The sequence below is a fragment of the Atheta coriaria genome, unplaced genomic scaffold, assembly GCF_025399875.1.
Source record: "Atheta coriaria isolate IRGN ID8LTWV9N9 unplaced genomic scaffold, Caltech_Dcor_3.1 hic_scaffold_9_pilon, whole genome shotgun sequence".
Taxonomy (NCBI): domain Eukaryota; kingdom Metazoa; phylum Arthropoda; class Insecta; order Coleoptera; family Staphylinidae; genus Dalotia; species Dalotia coriaria.
Window position 1 is genome coordinate 11,071,272 of NW_027045451.1, and position 26,090 is coordinate 11,097,361.

At 37.7% G+C, this 26,090-nt stretch overlaps 7 protein-coding genes across 8 annotated transcripts; 2 read left to right on the forward strand and 5 right to left on the reverse strand.

Annotated features, from left to right (window-relative positions):
* Window positions 1-45: 45 nt before the first annotated feature.
* Window positions 46-1,209, forward strand: Prosbeta1 (proteasome beta1 subunit). The gene is made up of 5 exons (XM_065311163.1): window positions 46-236; window positions 311-378; window positions 438-569; window positions 631-905; window positions 977-1,209. The coding sequence occupies exons 1-5, from the start codon at window positions 162-164 to the stop codon at window positions 1,102-1,104; spliced, it is 678 nt and encodes a 225-aa protein (XP_065167235.1). The 5' UTR covers window positions 46-161; the 3' UTR covers window positions 1,105-1,209.
* Window positions 1,210-1,274: 65 nt separating this feature from the next.
* Window positions 1,275-3,063, reverse strand: eIF2alpha (eukaryotic translation initiation factor 2 subunit alpha). The gene is made up of 4 exons (XM_065311161.1): window positions 2,912-3,063; window positions 2,257-2,729; window positions 1,807-2,155; window positions 1,275-1,609 (listed from the first exon to the last, which is right to left on the reverse strand). The coding sequence occupies exons 2-4, from the start codon at window positions 2,721-2,723 to the stop codon at window positions 1,439-1,441; spliced, it is 987 nt and encodes a 328-aa protein (XP_065167233.1). The 5' UTR covers window positions 2,724-2,729; window positions 2,912-3,063; the 3' UTR covers window positions 1,275-1,438.
* A 298-nt stretch (window positions 3,064-3,361) lies between these two features.
* On the reverse strand, window positions 3,362-5,740 carry Sac1 (Sac1 phosphatase). Its single transcript, XM_065311150.1, has 2 exons — window positions 5,303-5,740; window positions 3,362-5,244 (listed from the first exon to the last, which is right to left on the reverse strand). Exons 1-2 carry the CDS (start codon window positions 5,356-5,358, stop codon window positions 3,546-3,548), a joined length of 1,755 nt encoding a protein of 584 aa, XP_065167222.1. The 5' UTR covers window positions 5,359-5,740; the 3' UTR covers window positions 3,362-3,545.
* A 45-nt stretch (window positions 5,741-5,785) lies between these two features.
* Window positions 5,786-7,896, forward strand: LOC135798335 (WD repeat-containing protein 20). Its single transcript, XM_065311152.1, has one exon. The coding sequence runs from the start codon at window positions 5,963-5,965 to the stop codon at window positions 7,277-7,279; it is 1,317 nt and encodes a 438-aa protein (XP_065167224.1). The 5' UTR covers window positions 5,786-5,962; the 3' UTR covers window positions 7,280-7,896.
* DppIII (dipeptidyl peptidase 3) lies at window positions 7,883-12,382 on the reverse strand. Its single transcript, XM_065311143.1, is given in 11 exon segments — window positions 7,883-8,905; window positions 8,960-9,205; window positions 9,260-9,373; window positions 9,376-10,163; window positions 10,858-10,985; window positions 11,044-11,391; window positions 11,458-11,553; window positions 11,608-11,723; window positions 11,784-11,972; window positions 12,024-12,176; window positions 12,250-12,382. Coding segments are annotated over 11 exon segments (3,261 nt in total). The 5' UTR covers window positions 12,380-12,382; the 3' UTR covers window positions 7,883-7,952.
* Window positions 12,383-12,616: 234 nt separating this feature from the next.
* LOC135798339 (uncharacterized oxidoreductase YjmC-like) lies at window positions 12,617-14,999 on the reverse strand. 2 transcript variants are annotated; one of them, XM_065311155.1, is made up of 8 exons: window positions 14,648-14,999; window positions 14,411-14,592; window positions 13,920-14,072; window positions 13,670-13,858; window positions 13,494-13,609; window positions 13,327-13,422; window positions 12,910-13,260; window positions 12,617-12,844 (listed from the first exon to the last, which is right to left on the reverse strand). In XM_065311155.1, the coding sequence occupies exons 2-8, from the start codon at window positions 14,544-14,546 to the stop codon at window positions 12,686-12,688; spliced, it is 1,200 nt and encodes a 399-aa protein (XP_065167227.1). In that variant the 5' UTR covers window positions 14,547-14,592; window positions 14,648-14,999; the 3' UTR covers window positions 12,617-12,685. The 2 variants fall into 2 exon arrangements, with proteins under 2 accessions (XP_065167227.1, XP_065167228.1); XM_065311156.1 differs by lacking the exon at window positions 14,411-14,592.
* Window positions 15,000-15,283: 284 nt separating this feature from the next.
* On the reverse strand, window positions 15,284-20,539 carry LOC135798337 (uncharacterized oxidoreductase YjmC-like). The gene is made up of 7 exons (XM_065311154.1): window positions 20,029-20,539; window positions 17,257-17,409; window positions 16,488-16,676; window positions 16,302-16,417; window positions 16,142-16,237; window positions 15,725-16,075; window positions 15,284-15,560 (listed from the first exon to the last, which is right to left on the reverse strand). The coding sequence occupies exons 1-7, from the start codon at window positions 20,183-20,185 to the stop codon at window positions 15,402-15,404; spliced, it is 1,221 nt and encodes a 406-aa protein (XP_065167226.1). The 5' UTR covers window positions 20,186-20,539; the 3' UTR covers window positions 15,284-15,401.
* Window positions 20,540-26,090: the final 5,551 nt, after the last annotated feature.

Consider the following 26,090-nt stretch of genomic DNA (forward strand, 5'->3'; position numbering starts at 1 on the left):
AAAAATGGTTGCAAGCTCATTTGATTTTGACATTCTGTCAAATGTGATTTTGAGGCTGTCAAAATCAGTGATCAGCGAAACTGCAGAATAACCACAACTCACAACGTTCGCATAGAAAGCCGATTGTAATTTAAAAGCAAACGTGAATTTACGGAGTAAAAATGACCGAAGTTTTCTCTGGAGCAACGATGAGTGGACCGGCCGCGGACTGGATGGATGCAGCGCATAGCACCGGTGTAAGTAAAGAAAAATTTACAGAAATCTTATGTTGTATACCATTATGATCATTACAAGACAAAATATTGTTTAGACCTCGATTATGGCTGCGGAATTCGATGGGGGTGTAGTGATTGGTGCTGATTCACGTACTACAACTGGGTGAGTTTAAATATTTGATGTTTGTCTTATTATATTATACTAATTCATTATTTTTGCAGATCATACATTGCCAATCGTGTAACTGACAAGTTAACCAGGATCACAGACAATATCTACTGCTGTAGGTCTGGTTCAGCTGCAGACACTCAAGCAATTGCTGATATTGTGTCATACCATCTAGAATTTCACGCGTAAGATGTTAAAATTCGTGATTTTTATGTTTTATTTGCTTATTTTGCTTGTTTTCAATAGTATGGAATTATCTGCACCACCTTTGGTTGAATCCGGCGCTGCGGTTTTCCGTGAGTTGTGCTACAACTACCGGGATTCTTTAATGGCCGGTATTCTCGTCGCTGGTTGGGATAAAATCAAAGGCGGTCAAGTTTATTGCATCCCCATTGGTGGAATGTGCGTGCGACAACCTGTTTCTATTGGTGGATCAGGTTCTAGTTATGTTTATGGTTATGTTGATTCCCACTACAAGCCAGGGATGAGTCAAGAAGAGTGTGTGAAGTTCATCACAAACAGTAAGTATAATTTTTGTCTACTTTCTGTTAATGTTAAACTGATATTTGCAATAAATTTCTTTTTTGTTTAGCTTTAAGCCTTGCAATGTCCCGTGATGGTTCATCTGGTGGTGTTGTACGTTTGGGAATCATCACCAAGGATGGCATCGAACGCAGAGTGATTCTCGGCACCGAATTGCCCAAATTCTACGAAGGTTAATCACGCGGAACGTTTATGATTTAATTTGTAAGGCGTTCAATTTTTTACCTTAAGTTTCTTTGTCTGCATTGTAAGGGTTTAAATAATAATTCTGATATATAAAAATGTGTCTGTGCTTTATCAACATGGGCACAAATATTTTTCTCCCGGTTAATCAAATATGAAGTTGGTTCTTTCTTAATACTCTTTACTTTATACCAGAATAAAAAAGCTCTTAATATCCGTCTCGATGGTAAGAATTATAAATTACTTTCGAAAGTCAAGTAACAATTTCTTGGTTAGTTTGTGTATCAAAGAGCGAAATATACCACAGCGGCCCTGTCGATGGAAGCGTCTAGTCTTCCTCCGCGGAGCCCTTCTCGTCAGCGTCCTCCTCACCGCTGTACACCTGGCCTTCCTCCTCCTCTTCGCCATCGTCGTCACCCGCCACTTCGGCGTTCTCGGCCTCGGCGCGCTCCATTTGTCGCACCAGGTCGGCTTCGTCTGTAGCTGTCACCACCTTTGGCTATTAAACAAACAAACACATTTTAAGTGATTAATTCAATTGCATCAATATTATAAACGCGAAAAAAAAAAGATTAAGAGGATAGATGTTTGTTACTCTGACGGATAAACTACTGAAGCAATTTTCATTTAATATTATACGGTTATATCGAGTTTGTTGTTAAGTTGAGGCTATATTAAAAGTAAAAATGCACGTACTGCCATTTGAACTTGGAAAACACCTCCTAATTTCTCTATCGTCACTTTGATAACAGCAATGGCGTCCTCCAACAGTTTGAGACCGTCTGCTTTCTCGGGTGTGGACGTCGTCATGACGTACAGAGGTGGCGCGATCAGATTGATTTTGATCGGAAGTTCTTCAGTAGAGAGCGCCAGACCAGCTTTGAGCGCTTCTTTCACTGCATCAATGCCTTCATACCCGTAACAAGCGCATTCAATGTCCGAACGGATCTTTACAGCTTGCGATGTCAGTTTCCTCTTTACTTGACAAAGAAGAACTTCTTTCGTGTTTTCATCCAAACCGCATTCGGCGAGGATATTAGGATCACTATACAAAACAAAAATAATAAAAAAAGCAATTTTACATTACAATTGCATCATTTTCACAAAAATTATCAAAAAATTAAAAAAATAATTCAAAATACTTACACTACAGCTTGTTTAAAATAATCATAAGCACTGCCCTTCTTCTTTGACTTATCCTCAAATTTCCACGCAGTTTTTTCATACAATTCCTCCAGCTGTTCATCAGTTTCATACTTTAGAAGTTCCGCCACATGCCTAAGAATGGAATTCACAGCTTTCGCCTTTGCGAATCGTTCTGTGCACTTTTCTACATCCTCAGCGCTCACACGACGTTTGGACAGATCTATGTATCCCTTTTCTTTATCCACTCTGATTACGACCACCGGCTCAGTCTTGCCGACGCGAATCAATTTATTAATGGAACGAATACGTCTTCGCGACAACTCGGAGAGCAATATCATGCCCTCAATGTCGTTGTATTCAAGAAGATGCACATATGCGCCCATTTCAGCAATGGAGCGCACATTTACCATCACCACATCGTCGACTTCCGGATACTTTTCCTTGTAGAATCTACACGTGAGCGGCATCTTGATCTACAAACACAGAAAATAATTTAGTATAACTAGTTTTATGTTAATTTTTATTTAATTGGTACAGCATAAGGTGCGTGCGGTTCATGCTCGTCGATATTTCGAGGTTAGAATAAGTTTGTTGGCAATATAAACAAGTTCTACAGGGTTTTATTTCAATGTAATGATTGGGAATTATGTCTTACCGGGTGTTCGTTACGATGTCTTTGATTTGTTTGTCAACTATAGTCAGATTTCCACGCGAATTTCTTCACGTGCTTCAAAGAAAATGAAACTTTGCCACTACACACGGAACGTAATCTGTTGTAGGTGGTGGAGAGGGGAGTTTATGACAGAGCTACACCTACATTTGACCTTGAACCATTTTTGACATTTCTAAGTATTTAAACTTGATTTAAGCAAAGTTTTAAGCTGCAAACAGTTAAAAATTGCTGAAAACTATCGATTTAAACAAATTAATTTGTCTAATGTAGTGAACTAATCATTTTACTTTAGATTGGTGCAATCTACTAACTGTTTTTGACAGTTGGTACTACTGGAAAATGGTAGTACTGAAATACATAGTTCATACTTTAAATTTCAAACAAAACTCGATGAAATTTGAATTTAGATAAGTAAATAATTAATTATCAAGGTTTAATAGTTGATTATCTATTATAACTTGATAAATATATGCTTATAATATTGGTACAAGCAGGGTAATTTGACGTTTTCCAACATGGTTGCCACTAGTTCATGAACAATACTCAAAGCATTCCCTTGCCTAGTATAAAACATTGTAAATGCGCATAAAATTACCTAGTTTACTTATTTTAGCCATCAATTAGTAAGCTGCGGTTTATCAACAAACTCAGTACCATGCCTAAAGATAGTATGCGCCGTCGCACCAACCATAACACCCCAAAACAATAAAAACAACAAAGATTCCGTCGAATACTCCGACGGTAAAACCGCGCATGTAACAAACATGGCCACCGCGACCAATAAAACGGACGGGAATGTCGCATACTTCCAATCGCGTTCGATGCCAAGCGGACTCCGCAAATCACTCAAACCCAAAAACAAATCAATCGCATCCTGGCGGAATCCATCTTTAAAATTATTCCGAATATATCTAGTCATGGAATTAATTCCATCTCGACACAGACCAGCTTTTGTACGTTTACCAGTCCGGGTAAAATCGGTCTTCAACGCGCCTGTACCCGAGTATTGAATGCTAATCAAATCGGCGTTATCCGCCCAGACATTCTTGAACAACATCTCTAATCCATGCATTTGCTCCGTAACCTCATCGGGTTTGAGTACATTGAGTCTTCTGAGCATGTTCGTCAACGCACGTCGTGCTAACATACTCTGAACCACATTAGTTCTATCCAAACAATCGATACAATTGGTGCGGAAGACGCCATCTTGTAGACTGATCAGCGAGCCATCTCTTAACAACAAAAAGTACCCCATTTCATCTTGATCGTGCGCAACACGATCGATTAAAATCGACAAACGCTCCCATTTCATATGCCTACACTCAGCGTGAAAATCAAACGGTTCATATCTCACGGAAGTATAACCTATACTAGCGATTACATCACTAAATGCTTGCTCCAGTCGTCCTTCAGCACCCTTTTGATCAACAAGATCTAACAGTACTTGTCTACCGTATAAAAGACTCATGCTATCCAAATGTTTAACACATGCTTGTTTCTGTTCCTCGCTGTCAATATCCAGCACCTTCGGCGGTGGTTTATAGCGTAAATCAGGCGACTGCGACCAGAACAATGGAATCGAACCTCTAATCTGAACAAAACTACATTTATCATTGTCATACTCGACGATCTGCTCGGTTTCCACGAAGTTGGCAACACTTCCATCACGATCAATCCCTCGACGGAATAATCTCGTACCAGCACGATGAATACTCCGGCGTGAAATGATCGCCCAGATAAAGTTGTTCCCATTGACAACACATTGATTAATCGAAATAAAACCATGTATCAAAGGCAGGGCGAAATTCTTGTAGTCATAACTCATGAAGTTCTTCAATAAGTATCTGTTCCATACAAACCGCTGATCAGCTCTGGCAAACATCGATTGACTATTGAATCCTGGCCCAGCACTGTGCAATCTCTGCAGGCTATGAGTAAGATCATAACTGTAGCTGAAGTAGAAGTATGGTGTGCTTAATACAAGATGGATCATTCTGATGTATTGATCATTGTCGGCAATCTGCTGTGCATTCATATGAATTGTGCTTTTTGCATATGGAATTAATTTGGTGTCAACTAACTTCCATATTGCATGACCATTCAGGAATCCTACTAATTCTCTTGTTGTGGCTATCAAGAGGTACTTTCCTGATATGAGTTGAATACTTCCAAGCAATCCACAGAAATCCTGTCTTCTTTCACATGGTATATGATCTGGTTTGGGCACAAATTTCGCTTCTTCAGATATTCTATCAATGCATAGCAGTTGTTTGTATCCTATGGGTTCAATGTAGAATTTATCTTGGGTGATGTGTCTAGCAGGTGATAATTATTAGTATATTAATTGATATTGTTTAAAAATAGTTGCCTTACAAGGTTAAATCGTCGAAAACGTCGTAAACTTGTTGCAGATCCCTTGGGGCGTTCATTTTATGCTGGTTTTGGTCTCGGGGGAGGTTGGTTGTAAATGCTTTACTTGGCAAAGGTCAATATACAACGCACAGATGATTGGAACAACATTACATCAATGATTTTTGGTTCACTATGTTCACAAATCGTTGAGTTTTGTGAAGTTCGCATGTGTTTGTGACGTTTCTGACGTCATTTGACATTTCTAAGGCAGTTTCAGATTGTAAGTAAAATAAATATCTATTCTGATCTTATTATCAGTTATTATCATAGTTGATATTGTGTTATTTATCAAATGTTGTGTACTTTTTGATTAGAAAGTTTAGTTTAGGAATAGTGAAGGTGAAATGTTAAAAGTTTCGCAGTGACACTAGCGACACTCAAAAAAAGGTTTGCATTCACAACTCTGACAATAAGTCACGTGGGATGGACTTGTCAATGCTTGTCCGCGTATGACGTCCGCCAGTTTGTGTTAACCTCCAATACTTCTGTTGTGTTGTGATCGTTTGTTGTTGTGATTGTTTATGCCTTGGAGCGCAAACCAGCAGCCCTCGCTCGAAGTGCATGCGGCAGACGGTTAGAATGTGAGTGGGCGAGTGCGCGACGCGATGGTGATGTGGTAGCATGTCGCGCGTTGCGGGACCGAACATGGCCCGGCCCGACGCACTCTGCAGCCAGTCGCTGCTGGAGGCCGGCGAGCGTCCACTGGAGCGCCCGCTCGGCGACCCCGGCGACGTGAAGACGCAATTCGCGACGCGCGAGGGTGTCTACCGGCTGATGACGCTCAGCGAGTACTCACGCCCGAACCGCGTCGGCTACCAACCCCAAGGGCAGACGCCCCCACAGGTCTGCGTGTCGCTGGTATCACTACCCGAGCAAGGCGAACGCATCTGCTTCAATCACGGTCGCGAGATCTACGTGTACGTCTACAAAGGCACGAAAAAAGCAGATCTGAGTAAACCCTTAGAGAAAAAGGGCTACAAGGGCACCAACCCAACATGTCATGACTTCAATGTGGCCTCTGCAACTGGTGAGAGTGTAAGTCTCTTGATAGGCTTCAGCACAGGGCAAATCCAATTGATTGATCCTGTCAAAAAAGAATTGAGTAAATTATTCAATGAAGAGCGACTCATTGATAAGAGTCGAGTGACTTGCCTGAGGTGGATCCCAGGCAGCAAGTCACTCTTCCTGGCAGCGCATAGTTCCGGGCAGCTGTATGTATACAATGAAGAATTACCCTGTGGATCAGCCGGTCCACACTATCAAACATTCAAGGCAGGCGAAGGTTTCGTCGTCTCCACATGCAAAACAAAATCAACACGAAATCCTTTGTTTCGATGGCTGTTGGGCACTGGGGCGGCCATCAACGAGATTGCATTCAGTCCGTCGGGGGCACAACTTGCCATAGTGACCCAGGACGGCATGCTCCGTGTGTTCCAATACGACAGCATGGAGTTAATCGGCACGGCGCGTTCCTATTTCGGTGGATTGTTGTGTGTCGCATGGTCTGGCGATGGGCGACTCATAGCCGTCGGCGGTGAAGATGATCTTGTCACCATCTGGTCGCTGGAACACAAGCGGGTGATTGCGCGGGCGCAGGGTCATCGTTCCTGGGTGGCGGCCGTCGCCTTCGACTGGTTCCTCGAGGGCGAATCCTATTATCGCATTGGTTCCGTCGGGCATGATACACAGCTGTGCCTTTGGGAGCTGCCCGAAGATTGTCTCTCGCCGCCGAAGCCGAAGATCAAACGGCAGGCGGATCCCTTACAATTGGTGGGCACCCCGGGCTGCCCGCGTCTCAACGAGTGCCATAATCTCGAGCCGCTCATCTGCAAGAAGATCGCGCATGAACGACTCACGGCGCTGATCTTTCAGCCGGATTGTGTGGTCACCGCCTGCCAGGAGGGCTGTGTGTACACCTGGGCACGTCCGCACACGTAGTTTCTAGCATGTTTCCTTGTAATTACATAGTTTATCTAATTCGGACGCTCGTGCCGGCTGAATCACGCAGTTTGGGAATTTGTAGTCGCGTGTACAAAAGTGTAAATATTGTGAATCGATTGGAAACAATCGAAATTGTATCGCGTGATTCACGGTGTGGCGGCGTCCAGTAGCCTATTATTTCGTCGACAGCGCGTCGATCATCTCAGGAATTTTATTTCCAAATACTATAACAAACGAATCCATTAATTCTAGACCTTAGACAGTTTGTTTTTCCTCGATTTTTCTTGGTGGAATTGTCTCCACAATCAAATAATTTCCAATTATTTCATCTACACAGAAAACATAAACTCATCGTACGTTTATCAGCCTCTCACGTGTTATAAATAAAAAGAATGTTATTGTAAATTATACTTATATAGAAAAGACACTGCCAAAAAGTAACATAATTAAGCGACTAGACGTTTAAGGAATTAGTTATTGTGATAAACTTGTGTACAGTCGACTTTTTCTATAAAAAAAAAAAACTAAAGAGTTTCGGCTCGATTTTGCGACGAAGCGCAGCTGGTGTGAGAAAAATGATAAAGTTCTTTATGATTACAATTATAAAAAGCTGATTTAGTGTATATTGTAGATCTAGATATTGACATATTATCAAAGAGAAGAAACCAATTTAAAAGTGTTTGGCGTCCTGTTTGCTTATCTCTAATAAGGCATCGTAGAATGGTTGAGGTTCGGGGAAACGTTCAACCCAGGATACAATCAAGCCTTCGGGACTTGCCTCGTAGTTTTTCTGAATAAATTTGTCGCCTTCCGACACGATATTGGGCTGGGCGAAAATTTTTCGTGGTTTTTTGTTGGCCAAGACAATTTCTCGCCAGGATTTCCACGGTTCGATTACGTCTGTGTAATGGCTGAATAGCTGCTTGGCTTTTTCAATATCTGCGGTTGATTTGCACACCTGCAGTTCGACCAAGAACCTTGCGATTGCTTCACGTCCGGCGTGATACAGTTTGCTTCTATCTAAAGTTATCAATAGGTCTTTATCGGTTGGTTGGGTGACTGTTACAACGCCAGCTTCAAGCAGAACGCGCATTATACCAAAACGTGCTTGGGAATGCGCTTGTAACCATCCGCGTTTCGGGTCCCACATTTCCAAGGAAGACAAACCAGCCCAAACTAAATTGAGCCAATTGACGTAGATGATGTCTTCGGCTTCGGGGCCTTCATGCCCGAAGATTTTTACGATTGACGGTACTAAACTTAAATACAAACCGACTGCCTCAGCGCGACATTCTTCAAATGGTGATCCGAGAGGACCAAAAATAGAATCGTACGTATCTCCTTCCTCGTAGAACTTCGTTATTGGTTTGCCATCCAGTGGATTGATGATATCCGAGTCGAAATTACAACTGCCGTCTTTTTCCTTGATCAGCAACTTGCCGGAACCATGCCCGAGGAGTTCATGCAGTCCGACTTGTACCTCAAACGACACGATGCGATGTTTCTTCATTAATTCCATGTCAGTTTCGCTTAAAAATGGAATTTGTGTCTGTTGATAACTTGCAGGGATGACATTACCAAGCGAAACGTTTTTGAATCCTATGGATTGACGAATTTCATCGTCTAAACATAAAAATATTAAATTTTCACTGAATTAATGTGTTGATGGAATCTTACAGTTTGGAATGTTGATTCCAGCTGGAATTCCGCTACCAGCGAATGTCAATACGTCTAGAGAAGTGAAATCAGGTCGGAGGAACTTATCCTTCTCTAAACTTTTACCCCATGGCAACATTGGCAGGAATTTCTCGGCGTTGTTCACTAAATTGGTGAATTTCTCCGACATTTCACGGTTTACCGCCGCTACGAAACCTTCGGATTCACCACGGACACCAGCAGGATCCCTATAGGTCTCAATAAATCCTAAAATATTTATTTTAAAAACTTTTGCATGAATTTTAAGCGTGAATTTTATACCAATGTAGTTTTCTACAGCTGGAGACTTATCCTGCACCCAAAATGTTGAAGCAGTTTTATGTTCTTCAAGTGATCCTTCTTTGAATGACTTAACATAAGATGCCAACATTTTTTCTGTGTTTCATTTGCAGCAAATGCAATAGCTTTATTCAGAGACTCCGCCATTTTACCCATCAACGGTGAATAATCTCCTTTTGTTACTTCATAGATGACATTATCAACTTCTTCAGTCTGAACAACACCAGTTGATTCACTTGCCAAACGAATCTCATACTTCACCTTACCATTTTCTTCAGTTTTGAATAACCTACTGATATAGCCCTCCATCTGTTTACTCTTCATCCACTTTTGCACCTTTTCATTGTCTTCAGGTGAACAGTTCTTAGACAAATAAGTATTGCATCCATGAGGTGGATAACCAAGACAATGTCTGCCATTGGACAGATCATAGACAGTGGATTTTATGTTGTTCCAAATTGGTTCTAACTCAGACCAATTGGGAGCCAGGGCAAGGAGTGCACTAAGTTGGGGTTCATCAATGTTTGGAATGAATTTAGTATCACCAAATCCCTTGTAATTGCCTGCATTGGCAAAAACACCAGCAGTGTATACAAATAAAGCTGTTACATCTTTTTCTGCAATCCCAGCTTTAAGAGCCTTCTCCTTAAGTTGTTCTGGTGATATTTTGGAAAACAATTTATGCAGGAGAACAAATAGTTCAGGTGCTTCTGCACTTGTCTGAATAAATGTAATCAGACCACCTACCCAACAGGCTTTGGACATGTGATATGAATATGCCTGTTCAAGATGAGTGAGACCTTTGAAGGCAGCTGATGACTCCAAGTAGACCACAGGCTGGTCCAGTGGTAGAACATGTTGGGACTTGTCTATTTCTCCACTCATTCTGTAACAAGACGTATTGGATTAGAAATATGAATAAACCGGCGTATTTATTAAGGTAATTACTTGTTAAAATATACTTTTGTATAGTATGCAAAATAATAACTTGCTAAGTCACTCAAATAAAGAGGTTAGCTGAAAATCAAACGTTGGCAAGTGAATGAACATGTTGTTTAGGACAAGAGAGGGCAGTACATGTACTGTTAGAAATAAAATCCGTTGCAACGGTTGTAAACTATAAATTAGACAAAATTTACTAATAAATCCTTTCAGAGTAAATAATTAAGTATGCAACTTACTTGGTAAGTGTACGCCGTTGTTGATTATGTGAGTATAAATTGTAGCTACGTAGAATTGTTGCTTTTATATGATTGTTACTAAGAGAAATTCGTTGACCTTTAAGAAACACTTGCCGGCATGACAATAACGAACGACTTAACATGATAACGTAGGATTAAGTAGGTGGTTATCTAGGTTCTATGACTTAGAATTGTTTATATTATTTGTTCTACGATTAGAATAAAAAGAATTCACGCGGTGTGCTCACATAACCTCACCGGTTAAGAGATAGAACTTTAGATTATAGCCATTTTAAAAATCGACACCATTTTGTTTCAACTTTAATGCAACCAAAGGAAAGCCAAAATATGTTTTACACGTGATGGTCATCAATAGGTTCAATAGGAGGAATATCCAACCTTTTTGAGAGTTTCTCACAGGCTTTCATCACAGTCCCGATGTAACGAACACCTCCGCGTTTTTCAACGAACTTCATATGCTCCTCTTCAAACTCTCCGGGAACAAGCACTGGTCTCTTCTCATCAATCTAAAAATGTTATAATGGATTAATCAGGTTATTCTATATTTTATTATTCTATACGTACTGGTTTTGTTGCTTTAATAGAACAAAGAAACTCTTGCATTCTTTTTTTGAAGTCTGGAGCAAAGCATTCCGGGTCCAAAGCGACGAATGACTGGCCATAGTCACCGGGACGTTCTTCGCCTAGTTTTCTAATGCTTCCACTGAAGGTACTACCGCCTAAGAGACTACAAAATATCTCGACCATCATTGCCAGTCCAAAACCTTTGTGACCTGAGTTTATCTCTTCACCTCCAAGAGGCATTAGAAGTTGACTTTTTAATGCAACTGCGGGGTCTGTTACAGGTCCCCCATCGGAATCCAAGGCCCAGCCACGTGGTATTGGTTTACCTTTTTGTTGGTATATGTGGAGCTGCATAGAAAATGTAAAATCATCAATTAAATTAGGTATGTAGGTAATTTTGGTAACAGTAGAGACCTTTCCGAATGCCACAGCTGTTGTAGCCATGTCAAGCACAAAGGGATCGCCACTTGAAGGTGCTCCTACAGATAATGGGTTGGTCCCAAGGGCAGCCTATGTATTAAAATGAATTATTTTGTGTTTTTGATGTTTAGAAAGAGATTTTACTTCTTTGCCGCGTGTAGGAACAAGAAACGGTGGTGAATTGGTGAAACTCATCCCCAGGAGGCCACATTTCATCGCTTGGAGAGGATATATTGACGTAATACCATAATGGTTTGATGCTAATGGATAAAATATCTCATAGGACTTTTAGACATAGATTTTAGCTACAGGGTGTTTACCTTTGCATGCTACCCATCCAACGCCGACTTCTTGAGCTTTTTTAATGGCTAAACCCATGCAAAAGTTTGCGATGACTGCACCCAGGCCGTTGTTACCATCTACCCAAGCAGTTGCAGCAGATTCTTTGAGAATGCAAGGTTTTGCTTTCGTATCGCAATATCCATTTTCAATTTCCTCCAGATACATATCTACAAAAGCGTAGGTATTAATATTGAGTATTATCAAAATGTTGTTGTTACATATGCGGCCCAAGCCATGACTGTAGTGACCCCGGTAGTCTGCTGCGGTGATCATAGCTGCCATTGCTTCAGCGTGATCTGGTGGACAGCCTATTGCTTTCATGCAGTCTCTTATGAAACGATGTACATTTTTCAATGGGACTAATTTTGCTCCTGAATCGAATAATGCCTATAGTAAGACTTGGTATTTGGGGAATTGTAGACTGAGAAAAAAATGTATGAATACCCTTATCGTCTGATTTATGCTTTTCTGCACATGTTGGTTGGAGCTTGAAATTTGCGGCGCATGAGGAATGTATACGTGAAGCCAATTTGCATGCTAATACCAAAGGAATGACATTCTGAATTGCAGCCATGACTGCGCTAAGTCTACCACTAGTGATACTTTTGAAGCACTTGAAAAGTACTTGCTAAAGACGTAAACACGTGGTATCTGGTTTCTTCAAATGGTTAATGGTTGTTACATTGATGCATTTTATGTGATTTTACTGAAAATTTTGAGATTTTTCTTCGTATGAGACGCAGTTATGTCACGATATGACTTTGACTTTTGACTTTGATAGCTATCTGCGATGTTATATTTATACAGGGTGTTGGTTAAGAAATTCTCTATTTTCACGATTTTATTATCATTTTATTACAAAGTATTGATCACAGTTTATTTACACTTGCAAAAGTGGTTTGACATTTAACTCTTGAGCTAATTTTGCACATGTTTCCATTTGATCTTTGACATATCGAACACCTCCATGCTCATCAACGGCTTTCATATGCTCTCTTTCCGGATCGCCAGCAATTAAAACCGGACAATCCTCATCCACCTAAACAAAAGAGGTTTTGCCAACAGATTAATATCCCATATCTTGGTAGCATATCATCTTCTCACCCTTTCTGATTCTCTCATCATATCAATCAACTCCTGCATCCTTTCGGTGAATCCAGGTGCAAAGCACTCAGGGTCCACAGCGATGAAACATTGTCCCAAGTTGGCGACACCATCTTGAGTACCCCATCTTCTGATCTTTCTCCCAAAGTTAGCTCCGCCTAAGATACCCGAGAATATCTCCACAAGCATTGCTAACCCGTATCCTTTGAACCCGGAGTTGATCTCTTCGCCTCCAAGCGGCATCAAACGGCCGGTTTTCACCGCAACTGCAGGGTCTGTTTCCACTTGTCCCGTGGGACCCAGTGCCCATCCGGGTGGTAAAGTGTTGCCTTTACGTCGTTCCATTTCAAGCTACATAGGTAATATTAATTAGTAAAGTGGACCATAGTGGAATAAAGAAAAGGGAATGATTGACACCTTTCCAACTGCTACAGCTGTTGTGGCCATGTCAAGAACAAAGGGATCACCTTTTGAGGGTGTTGCTAATGACAGGGGATTAGTACCCAGTGAAGACTACACCAAAAAAAAAATAAAAATTAAATCATTTATTATTTCTAATAATTTCTAATTTTTAAAGGATTTACTTGGAGGCTGCGAGTGGGGGTAAGCAATGGTGAAGTATTGGTGAAACTCATCCCTAACAAACCACATTCAATTGCTTGAGTAGTGTACAATGAAGCAATTCCATAATGATTGGATTCTAAATAATAGAAGCATTAGTTCAGGAAAGGATCACTTTTAGGCTATGTCAAAATCTTACGTTTGCATGAAACCCAACCAACGCCGACATCTTGCGCTTTTTCAATGGCTATGTTCATACAGAACTTGGCAACAACCACGCCTAGACCGTTATTACCATCCACCCAGGCGGTTGCAGGGGATTCTTTTAGAATACAAGGTTTTGCTTTGGCGTCACAGACTTTTCTTTGAATATCTCTCACGTACATAGCTATAATCACAATACAAGTAATATTAGGAAAATTGTGGTGGTAATAGACAATAGATAATACAAAGACGATTCATTCCGTGACTATAATGGCCCCGGTAGTCTGCTTCGGAAAGGACGTCCGCCATTGCTTCAGCGTGTTCCTGTGGGCTACCCACTGCTACCATGCAATCTGTTATGAAGCGTCTTGCATTTTTCAATGGAATTATGTCTGTTCCTAAACATAAAATTTCAACTTTTGCACTTATGACTTTTATAACTTGAAAAATCTTTGGAATAAACATTAAAACGTGCTCTTAGATATAAAAACAGTATAACTTCCATATAATATGACTGGTTTTAACGACAATCGTCTTAAAATGACGAAATGTTAGCAATTTGGTTGGTTTTTATTAATTTTCTCTGTATAACGACGAAAAATATTTTTATTTCTAGCAATTATGAGCTAGAATATTTTTTCAAATGCATGACATCGATGGTATCATTTGAAATATTGTTGTATTTATGTGCGCCATTATGCATAAGCTACACATTATTTGTATTTTAATTAAATACCGGTGTCGGGATACTCCAATGCAGAGAAATGTCGTTCGCATGTTTTGCACTTGTAATTCACCACGGTAACAGGATGCACGTGTGAAGCCTCTTTGCACGTGAATGCAAATCGAATGCTATTCGGAATTACCGCCATGACTTTTGAACTTTTGCAACACTTGTAAGCTCACTGCTACTGTACACTTAATTATCTTATTATGCAAAACATCTTACATAACAAACATCAACACGTAATACCTATTGCCTCGAAATTACTAAAGTTACAATCACTATTAAATATAGTACTTCATTCAGTTGAGCTTTTATTTCTGCATTTTTTATGATATGATCTTGATTACTGGAAATTTTGCGTTTTTATGAAGCCATATAAAATGTCATATGACAAGTTATGACATATTCTAGATTTTATGAAGGGTTTAATTATGATTGTCACTATCACACATGAAAAACCACATTAAAGCGGTAAATAAAAAGTCAATCATTAAACGTTAAAAGTGTTATGCAGGAACTGGAACTAAAATAAAAACAAAGGAGAGCAGTGGAGATGAGGAAAGAACAATGAAAGTTTTGGACTGCTGGACGACTCAGGCATAACTGAGCGCTTGGCGTACTTTGCGCTCGCCTTTTATACCTGCGGACTACCCGCTAATAGAAGGGTAGGGGATAACAAGGAGTGGGGGAAGTCGAGACGAGCAGCGTGCGAGATGCGGGTAAGTCATCGCATATACGACACGCGAGCGTAGGGATTGGTGTGCTTTCCTCCCCCACCACTTTTTGGATAATCCGCAAGTATAAAAGGCAGCGAACACATAACACTAGTAGTCCTCTAGTCTTCTCCTTTTACGGGTGTTTAATTATCATAGAAAAAGAAACTATGTTTCAAGTATTTATTATCAACATTCAAGCAGTACTTCCCTTATTAATCAGAAATTATTATTTGTACATTTTGCGTATCACATACAAACCTTAATTTTATAATATAATATGTGGCTTATAAACTTTGCAATGGTTTGACATTTAACTCTTTAGCCAATTTCGCACACGTAGCCATTTGATCCTTGACATATCGAACACCTCCATGATCATCAACGGCTTTCATATGCGCACGTTCCGGATCGCCGGCTATTAAAACCGGAGAATCCGCATCCACCTAAACACAACACATCAAACCGATATTATAATTAAAATTTAATTATACTATCATTATGATCATGTAAACATAACATAATTAACATAACATTAATGACACTTTTAGAGGTTAGAAATGTGGATATGTGTCATAATCCTAATGCCTAGTAACAAATATAATCCCACCTGTTCCGATTGCCTCATCATATCAATCAACTCCTCCATCCTTCCTGTAAACCCAGGTGCAAAGCACTCGGGATTCACAGCGACGAAACAGTGTCCCAAGTTGGCGAGACTATCCTGACTGCCCCATTTCCTAATATTCCTCCCAAAGTTAGCTCCGCCTAAGACACCGCAGAATATCTCCACAAGCATTCCCAGCCCGTATCCTTTATACCCCGAGTTGCACTCTTCGCCTCCGAGCGGCATCAAACGGCCGGTTTTAAACGCAACTTCAGCGTCTGTTTCCACTTGTCCCGTGGGACCTAACGCCCAGCCGCGTGGTATAGGGTTGCCTTTACGTCGTTCCATTTCAATCTGCATAGGTAATTTAAATTAGCAAAGTGGACCATAGTAGAATAAAGAAAAGGGAATGATAGACACCTTTCCAACTGCTACTGCTGTTGTGGCCATGTCAAGCACAAAGGGGTCACCTTTTGAGGGTGCTGCTAATGAAATTGGGTTTGTACCAAGGGAAGCCTATATTAACAAAAATAATAAAATTAATTATTTAGTATTTTTGATGTTTTAAGAGGAGATTTACTTGTTTGCTACGTGTCGGAGTAAGAAATGGTGATGAATTGGTGAAACTCATTCCTAGGAGACCAGAAGCCATTGCTTGCATAGTGTACATTCCGGCGATACCATAATGGTTAGATCCTGGGTAGTAAAAGTATTTGGTTAGGAAAAGAATAACTTTTAGGTTATGTTTATTTTGTGTAGATTTTACCTTTGCATGCAACCCATCCAACGCCGGCTTCTTTAGCCTTTTTAATAGCTAAGGCCATACAAAAGTTGCCTACAACTGCACCTATACCATTATTACCATGGACCCAGGCAGTTGCTGGGGATTCTTTGAGTATACTAGGTTTTGCTTTGGGATCACAGTTTCCATATTGGATATCACTCACATACATATCTGTCAGAAATAAAAATAAATTAGAAAATTTTTTTTTTTAAATTGAAATTTACTGTAAATCTTATTAATGGATTCAATAAAATGAAAACATAACCAAAGTTAAGAAGTAAACTCAACAAAATTACGTCTTCTATAACTAAAAATGTGTTATTTCTTCAAAAATTGAGAAATAAGAGGAATTTTTTATAAGGTTATGTCATTTGACATATTGTTTTACAAATAACTTCAAAAAATGGCAAAAATATCACACAATTCCTAAAAAGTATAATTTTGATCATAATATCCTAAAATTTAATAAATTAAATTCTGTTTATAATTAATATCCAGCAATTTCTCGTAATTAAATTAAACGAAAAGTTATTGTGATCTTCCGAAATTTATCGCCATTAAACTTCTCTGGCGAGTCAATTAAACGAACTTTTAATCGTTTTGGGTCATTGTGCAAGCCGGCGCGCATTCAATACGAGATCAAGCGCTGGCCGGGCGCATTTAGTCGTGTAATTCGGTTAAAGTTTCAAGCGGGGCGCGATCGTGCGATCGTGCATCCACTCCCGGGTCGTCGTGGGCGCAATTTGATTACCGAGGCGATTCATCCCGTGGCTGTAGTGGCCCCGGTAGTCGGCTTCAGCGAGCAGCACTGCCAGTGCTTCAGCATGCTCACGTGGACTGCCCACCGCCATCATGCAATCCGTCATGAACCTCTTCGCATCTGCCAACGGGATTATATCCGTTCCTAAACAAAAATAATAAATATTTAAGTCATATAATTGCTATGGGTGTGAAATACCGGTTTTCAATTTCGGTATACCGGTATTTTTAAATATCAGATGAGGTAAAAGTAAATTTCGTTAATTTTAAGTAAAATGTAATTTGATGAATACCGGTATTTTTATTTTCAAATACCGGTATTTTTTTAAATTACCGGTAACATCGGTGTTATACCGGTATTTATAAAATTAATTATTTAATTCAATTATAAATATTAATATACCGATATTTTTATTCTAAGAACCCCGAATATTACGTCTTGACCCTCAAAATGCGATGTTTACCAAAATACCGGTATTGAAATCAAAATTCCCATCAAGCGACATTAAAAATCGTCCCCGTGGAGCGATTACGAGATAACCGTAACCGTGCGACACAGCGCGAGTCCTTTCGGTTGATTTATGCCGACTTTAACTTTATACAATTTTACAACGTTATTAAGACGTGCCCTCGAGTCACATTCGTAACGCTAGTCGTGGAACATGATGAAGAGCGCGCGCGTGAAGTTTGTCCCATCGCGTTCATCTTCATTTTATGTAACGATGGCGATATTGGACGCGTGCTGACTCTCTTTTCGCTTTATTGCGAATATTACGATAAATTGCGAATAATCTCTCAGTGCGTTAAAACTGTATAGCTCTACTTACAAGCCTCGAGAGATGAAATCGAACAATAAGTCAACAGGCAAACAGCAAACAAGCGTAAAATTTGTCATACTCGTAAATCTCAAATTAGGTTAATCAAATCTTCCATTTTGAACATTACCAGTAAACAATGTTGTTTACGCATTGAATTTGCTTTAATATTTTAATGTAGGCAACCCTTCGTACATATTTAACCTTTAATTAAACTATTATGACTCCTATGAAGTAGGTTATAACATTTTAAGGAGGTAGGCAACCCAATATACATTCTGTAAGAATTTGGCTTGCTTAAAACTTTAATTATGCGTTTAAATAATTTTTTTATTATTAAAGATAGATGATATTCTAATTCTAAATACCCTGTACATTGTCCTCTTTAAACGCATGCGCATAATGTAGGCCAAACTAATTAAAGTGCATGTACATAAAGTTTACGTATACTCTCGATACTCAAACAAACAGCACATAACTTTAGTCTTCAGAGACAACTCATCAAAGAGGAAGGAAGTGTTATTGTTATACAAACATTTGTTCCACTTGCATTGGTATAGGTTATGTATGTATGTGTGTGTATGTGTGGTTGTCTACAGTTGAAGATGAATGCAGAATGCGTGAATCATTCTTGCGCGGCTTTCAATTATAATTTCATATGCAATTTGGGATTTACGACGTCTTTAGAGTCGCATTGTCGTGGAACAATATGACCGTGCTAATTATGCTGGAAATTACATCCTTGTTAAGCCAATTTATGCCTGACTACTGCGTAATTATTTCTGCAGTTACGAAAGAATTCATAATGCATGTTTAATGTTGAGTTAAACAAAGTTTATGTAAGAATTGCTGATAAGTAAGTACATATGATAAGGTAATCTTTATGCTTAGGTCAATATTCTCATGAATGCGTAAGTTGAACAAGTTGGAAACATATATTTTACATTTATTTGTATATTTATATATGAAATATGTCAATCCCTACTAATATTATAAATGCGAATGTCCTGATGTTTGTTACACTTTCACGCAAAAACTACTTAAACGATCATCATCAAAATTTGTACACATATACTTAGTGATCCCCGAATGGTTATAGGCTACTTTTTATTTAATAAAAAAATTATTTTTTAAATAAAATAAAGAAATTGTTTAGCCAATAATACCTCTGCATCTGGCTATTTGACTACTTTAACGCCATCTAGCATCCCAGCAATGAAGCTCAAAGCTAAGTACTATAGTACCATCACACTGTATTATCACACTGTATTACCGACAGCTACGTCAACATCATATCCAATTGACTACACTATGGAGACTGAACACTATACTACCATAGACTATGCTTTCAGCCATTTTAAACATCCCGCCATTCTACTTCATTGTTATTTCTTCTGTGACTACAGACGCGTATGGTAGCAACTTCATTATTTTAGATATTCGCGAGCGAAGCCGCGGGTTAAAGCTAGTTAATAATAAATAAGTATAAAAAAATAAAATAGTAAAAACTATTATTTTATCATAACAACAAATAAATTTGTTAAATATAGAGATTTGTGTTTTTAAACTTGAATTTATAAAGTTTACTTTTATATTTCAAACTTGGTAGGTGTGATTCATTGTTTCTACGTGAATTCATGACAAATTCTAAGGAATTTATCAGAAACAATAATAAACTTGACTAATTTGCAACAAAACATTAATATTTGTCATTTGAAAACTTGAAAATCTTTTAAAAATACGAGTTAAAAAGTTTTTCTTTATTTTTTTATTAAATATGATAAAAAAGGAACATTTTGAAAGAAAAATCACGCAAATCGACCTGTTTTTAACAATGTTACGAACAATCGAAAAATAAAAAACAGAAAAAACGATAATTTTTTGAATTTTCATTATTAAAACTTCATAAATAAATATTTCAACATGAAATTGATTTAATTTCTGCATACCTGTATCAAGTAGTCCATATTTCGTCGCCAGATGTCGCTCGCCAGTCGCTTGCGGCCATTTAATCCCACTGCAACTAGCCAAACAAGCGGAATGTTTACGTCCACTCAATTTGCATGTGAATACACATCGAGTGATGCTTCGCATCGCGCCGGCCATAACTACGCGTCTTTTAACTGCAGTTAAAACATGTAAATCGCTTGCAAACTTTTACACACCGACTTTAAGCACACTTAATTATCTTGTTATGCAAAACATGTCACAGGATCAACATCCATGTATAATAAGATGTATAAAATCACTGGTTAAAGTCTCAATCACTGTTTTATACAAGTTTTACATCTATTTTAAGATCAAAACTAACAGAAGTTACACTAGTTAATAATTATCGACAAAATGCAAGTGTATCACTCAAGTTAAAAGTTGATTTTGGTTTGATTTAATTTAATTTGTGTTTTCGTTGTCGTTGAACTGCTACTGCTGATAATAAACTCGTAACGTCGTGCAGCGCAGTGTGTAGAGAAATAAGTTTGTTTCGCTCATGGGAAGGTCGACGAGCATGGTTGGATTTTATTTACATTCAGAGCTCGAAGGTGACGCTTTCGTGACGTAGGTAGGTACTAAATAAACAAACCAGTTTATTCAGTTCATTAAACACGTTTTTCATGAATTACTGCAATAAAATTGCATTTTTTTTTCGTTTAAACAAATATTTATTGATTAAAAATAGTTATCTTTATTGCCTAGGCTGTAAATTATTATTTTAATTATGAATTTTGAAGAAAACTTTCGTATAATGTTTGGAAAAAGACATTTTTCAAAAATTTTAGTTTTTGGGTAAAAAATTATATTTTAGTTTGTAATTTTTTACTGAAACACTTGGTATTCTTAGTTGCATTAATTTTGAGTGAAAAAAAGAAATTTTCATGAATAGAACGTAAATTTCAAAAAATAAAATTTAATCTAATTAAAATGCGATTGAGTAGCTCATAACTGGCTTCCCTCCTTACACATGCTTATGGAAGTGACGTCAGAGTTGAGTCATTCGCTCAAAAATATTTTCTACGCTTTGAATAAAAATATTTATTAATGCGTTTTTGTATTCAATGACATAATAAATATTTTAGTGATTGTTGCATCATGTCTATTATTATTCTATTGATAGTTGAGATGGTGCCAAGTTGCAAACTAGTACAACTAATACAAGTTGCGATGCGTCGTCGGCGGCGTCGTCGGTCGCCGGTCGTTGATCGCTGCACGCGTCCAACGTGAACGGTTTACCGCTCCCGCTCGCTCCCGTGTGTAGTCGCGGTCTACTCCTGCGCGATATTCGCGCCCCTCGCGAGCGCACGCTGCCCGCACAACCTGCAAATCAAGCAAAGCGGGCGTCGCGACGCCGCCGGCCCACACCGCGCCAATCGGTTCCTAAATCCAAACAAATCCAAAACCTCCACAAGCTTCAAAAGTACAATAATCATCAGAGTATTACAATGTGCATGTGTTGTGTGAATTATAAAGTGAACACGGGATAAGATAACATCTTGTTTAATAGGAGTAAAATTGTCATTAGTCAAAAACGTGGCATGTAAGTTATAACAATAATTTTAATATTTTAAACTGGTAAATATCAAGTATATTATTGTCGCACCGTTTGTGTAAATACTGAAGATTATTATAGTTAAATATTCAAGAGTTAAACAGTTGAATATCGCGTTTTGAGGACGTAAACACGAGCGAGTTTTCGCAGCATATTGTGAGGTTAGAGGGATATCGGCGTCGCGCAAGCGTCGATGAAATTGATTGGCGCGCGTGGCGGCGCGGCGTCGCGACGCAGTATATCCCAGCAACCGTACTTGTACCGCAGCTGGACGCAGTGCAACTTCACAATTTAGGTTTCACATACATTTTGAACGTTTTACATCATAAAATTTAATTATATACTTAAGGTACTAGTGTTTTATTGAATCATGACCGGCATGACCGGCGTTCTTGACCCAATAATACGAAATAATGTGTTGGATCATTCACTAGGAGTACAGGAATGTGTCATTCGTTATTTCAATGTTTCAAACAATAAATTATACCCCATACCGAATGACTATTACAATTATTCTTGACATGCTTTTCTAATTACAAATTGAATACAGTTTAGAGTTTTTATAATGATTTTATTGATGTTGTTATATTGAATAACAAAAAAATAGCCAAATATGTTTGTTTAATGTGTTTATAACTAAATATTTTTGGTTATTTCTTGTAATTTTATCTATTTTCTATGAAATTTTGTATTTTTGGAAGAATTTAAATGAATTTTAATTAAAAAATTCATAAAAACCCAGAAAAATATTGTTTTCTTTAATAAATTTCACTTTTTATACATAATCTACTGTATCTTTTGAAGGAATGATGCAAATTTGATATTTTCATTAATTTCTTGTAGATAAAAAATTTTGCTATCAGAATTGAATGCTAGAAATGAAAATATGTTTCGTCGTTACACAAAATTAATTATAAAGCAACCAAATTGTACTAATTTTGATTTTATAGAGAATTTGTCATTAAATTTAGATTTAAATTTAATTATATTTGAATTAGACGAAATAGACTCGGCTTTAATTGTGATTATTTGCTGACGCGATAAACGCTGATCAAAGCGAATAAAGAGCAAGCACATGCAGTACCCAAACTTGCTTTGTAAAATCGATCCGATGCGATGCGCCAAAGCATCGTCAGCCAGTCGAGTTGTTATGTCACAATTCGCAATTAACACAGGCGGTTGAAAAAACATTAAAACATTCAAAACAAATACAAAAATACAAAATTTATAAATAATAATTGATTTTTGTTATTTTTATTTATTATTTCATATGCAGCACATAAAAATAGTCAAAGGAAGCTTTCCAGTGAATATTCAAGGTTTGAAAAGCACAATTCACACACTTTCATGCATTCTTCAGCTGCTTTATGTGTGTATGTATATATTTGCGTTTTCAGCGCTTCGTCTGCGCGTATTATTTCCTCACGTAACTTAAAATTCCAATTCTGTGTGAAAACATAGTAGCATACACGTAGTAAACCTGGTGCGTGTTTTCGTTTCGTTACAGTTTCGAGTCGAACATGCGGTCGCCGGTCACAACGCGCGCGCCTGCAATCGAGTTCGGAGCAGCGCAGAATTGGGCTGCAAGCACGCCAACTTGAAGTTCATTTTTCTCATAAAATTGAAATCTGCAACTTATATTAAAGAGGACAGGAATTGGTGAGTTTAAATTTGAATTTATTTATGAATTATCACATTTTTACATTTTTCTTCTTGTTTTTGATAAAATCAATTACAATGATTTGTTTTAATAAAAGGTTAATAAATACATACTGACAGGTTAATAAAAAGGTTATTACATTAGTATGTTTAGAAATGTGATTAATATTAATTGTTTTTACCAAAAAAATCAAAAATCTTTGAAATATGAAGCAAAATCAACTTTTTTGTATTATTTTAGAATAAAAATTAGTAAATTTGTTAATTATTGTTGAAAAGGACATAAAAACTAATTATTTCAACTTTTTATTTTTAAGATTTAAGTTTTTGGCAAAATTAGAGAAATTTTTAAATTTTTGAACATTTTAAACTTTATCTTCGTAAAAATCATAATTATCACATTAATTTAAAAATACAAAAATAAATCACAGCACTCAAAGTTCACCGCTTCAAAAACATGAAAAATTTTAAATATTTCCTTTATCATAGCAATTATTTTGTTATTTCAAACATATAATTAACAACGCTGTATTTCAACTCCAAACTATTCCACAAATATTCTCTACCAATAGATATCAGTATTTCTATCAATGTCCTACGCACAATTACACCGTGTAACAGCATGATACCCACGCATTGTTGCGGCGTGTTACTGTCGCATGTCTTGTTTGCTCTCTGGTTGAACTGCTCCTGACCGCAGATTCAATGCAGCAAAACGCATCCCTGCGTCCACCTCGCATATTGTTGGTGTTTAGTTAGCGTTGACCATCATACGGTGAACGATCATCACAGTTTCGTACATGGTGCATACGCGTATGCATTGTTGGCTAAATATAATAGCCACACAAGCGAGCGCATACATTAGTTAATGTTATTATAATAGTTGCGATGCGTGGCTGGAGGCTTAAAATCAAAGCGTGACTTGACATCTCTTTGCGTCACGTTGTCACGGACGACATTGATCCCGAATGATTATGCTCGTATTTATTGCATAGTGCATTGGAATAAATTGTGCGGTTATTCTGTCAGCGGTTGTAATTGCCAATTGTTTGGTTTTGGTTTCCACCTGAATTCCACCTGAATTCTGTGTGATTCTGTATGGATTGCAAATACTATTATTGTTCGTAACTGAGCTAAATTAGTAATATGATGTGTTTATCTAATGAAATTGAAGTCATGAAATACAGAACACTATGAAAAATAACAAAATATTGGAAATTTACGCGGATTGGCATCTGTTTAATCTTTTGTAAGTTGGTTATAAACTCAATTACTCTTGTAAAAATGCCGGTAAATATTTCTTGAAGTCTAAATATGAATTCCGCGTCGCTCAGTTGTATTCACTTGTGTTATGTTTAAATGATTTTGTAGTAACTGCTTGTGCACCCCAACAAATTAGCTGAAAAATCGTGCTTAAGTTATAGAAATTTGCATTGCAATTTGTAGGTATGTTGGGATAATAATTACAACAATATTTCAAATGTTACCATCGATGTCATTAAGGCTTCACACGATACCGAGACTTTTCTCGTATCGTCTCGTTCTCGTCTCGGAAAAGCGAGACGATACCGAGTCTAGACGTGTTTCTACAATTTCTCGGCGATACCGAGACCACAGTCCAAGTCTCGTTTTTGGTCTCGTTATTGGTCTCGTTAATTTATTTTATGATGTTGTTATTAGAAAAATGAGAAAAGGTCTAATATATGAAATCTAATATATGACCATCTGTGAAATATTTCTTTTGTATATTCAAAAGGACAAGTCAATAACCGAATATCATGACCTTTTTGACTTTTTGAAAGTTTTATGAAAATTTTGTCTTTGTTTACACATCCGGAGATATATTTTTGTGTTTTTCTGTACTTCTTGAAGCAAAGATATTGTATACATCTGGGTAAGTTAGGAATTGTAGACGTGCGCCGCTAACTTTCAACACAAATCAACACGATTATTGAACCCTAGTATACATTAACGTTTAAAAATGTGGAACATTAAAAAATATATTTTCTATTAAAAGCGATGCAATTAGAAATTAATATTTTAAACTATATGTGTATTTTTGGACTTACTTTACAATAAAAGTAATTAGCAATTAAATGACTAAACTTTTGAACTGCAAAGATCTAAAACAGAGTTCTACTTAGGGCTTCACACGATACCGAGATTTTTCTCGTATCGTCTCGGTCTCGGTATCGTCTCGGAAAAGCGATACGAGATACCTTTGATACCTTTGATAGTATCGTCCAGTCTCGTCTCGTGTGAAGCCCTAGATGTCATGTCTTTAAAAAAATATTCTAGCTCATAATCTGCTAGAAATAAAAATATTTTTCATCGTAACACAGAGGAAATCAATATAAATCAACTATGCAGATCACATTTTGTCGTTTTACTGACGGACACTGAAGATTTTTCGCAAATTTAAAAATTCCAAACTAAAATGAAATTTTTACTCTTTTAACATAACAATTCTTGAAATAATATGATATTCATGTAAATTACAAAGCTAGTTTTTTGTTATGTTATTTGAGCAGTGTATAATTACGAAATTAAAATTGCAAATTTAATTATCTTCTGTTTTCGAAGCGTGCGGTTTCCGTACGTAGTCTAGATTAGACCTAAATAAATAAAAATTAGGCGGAATTTGTTTTGTGCGCATAGCACACGTGCAGCGCATGGAAAATTAAGGGAGTTCCCAAGAAGAAAGCCGACGCTAACGTGTATGAGTAATAAAAAAATCATAAGTGATTTAAGTGTAATACACGTAATACACGTGGATATTACTATGTTGTGTGATGTTCTGAGGTGAGC

Coding starts and splice junctions, on each gene's coding strand:
- LOC135798339 (XM_065311155.1), bottom strand. CDS start 14,546: ATGGCGGTAATTCCGAATAGCATTCGATTTGCATTCACGTGCAAAGAG. Junction 13,859..13,919: donor TCACGGAATGAATCGTCTTT/GTATTATCTATT, acceptor TTGTGATTATAG/CTATGTACGTGAGAGATATT. Junction 13,423..13,493: donor CCCCCACTCGCAGCCTCCAA/GTAAATCCTTTA, acceptor TTTTTGGTGTAG/TCTTCACTGGGTACTAATCC.
- LOC135798337 (XM_065311154.1), bottom strand. CDS start 20,185: ATGGCCGGCGCGATGCGAAGCATCACTCGATGTGTATTCACATGCAAA. Junction 16,418..16,487: donor TGGATGGGTTGCATGCAAAG/GTAAAATCTACA, acceptor TTTACTACCCAG/GATCTAACCATTATGGTATC. Junction 16,238..16,301: donor CTCCGACACGTAGCAAACAA/GTAAATCTCCTC, acceptor TTGTTAATATAG/GCTTCCCTTGGTACAAACCC.
- Prosbeta1 (XM_065311163.1), top strand. CDS start 162: ATGACCGAAGTTTTCTCTGGAGCAACGATGAGTGGACCGGCCGCGGAC. Junction 570..630: donor TACCATCTAGAATTTCACGC/GTAAGATGTTAA, acceptor TGTTTTCAATAG/TATGGAATTATCTGCACCAC. Junction 906..976: donor TGTGAAGTTCATCACAAACA/GTAAGTATAATT, acceptor TTTTTTGTTTAG/CTTTAAGCCTTGCAATGTCC.
- LOC135798335 (XM_065311152.1), top strand. CDS start 5,963: ATGTCGCGCGTTGCGGGACCGAACATGGCCCGGCCCGACGCACTCTGC.
- Sac1 (XM_065311150.1), bottom strand. CDS start 5,358: ATGAACGCCCCAAGGGATCTGCAACAAGTTTACGACGTTTTCGACGAT. Junction 5,245..5,302: donor GTTTTCGACGATTTAACCTT/GTAAGGCAACTA, acceptor ATCACCTGCTAG/ACACATCACCCAAGATAAAT.
- eIF2alpha (XM_065311161.1), bottom strand. CDS start 2,723: ATGCCGCTCACGTGTAGATTCTACAAGGAAAAGTATCCGGAAGTCGAC. Junction 2,156..2,256: donor TATTTTAAACAAGCTGTAGT/GTAAGTATTTTG, acceptor TGTTTTGTATAG/TGATCCTAATATCCTCGCCG. Junction 1,610..1,806: donor TTTTCCAAGTTCAAATGGCA/GTACGTGCATTT, acceptor TTTGTTTAATAG/CCAAAGGTGGTGACAGCTAC.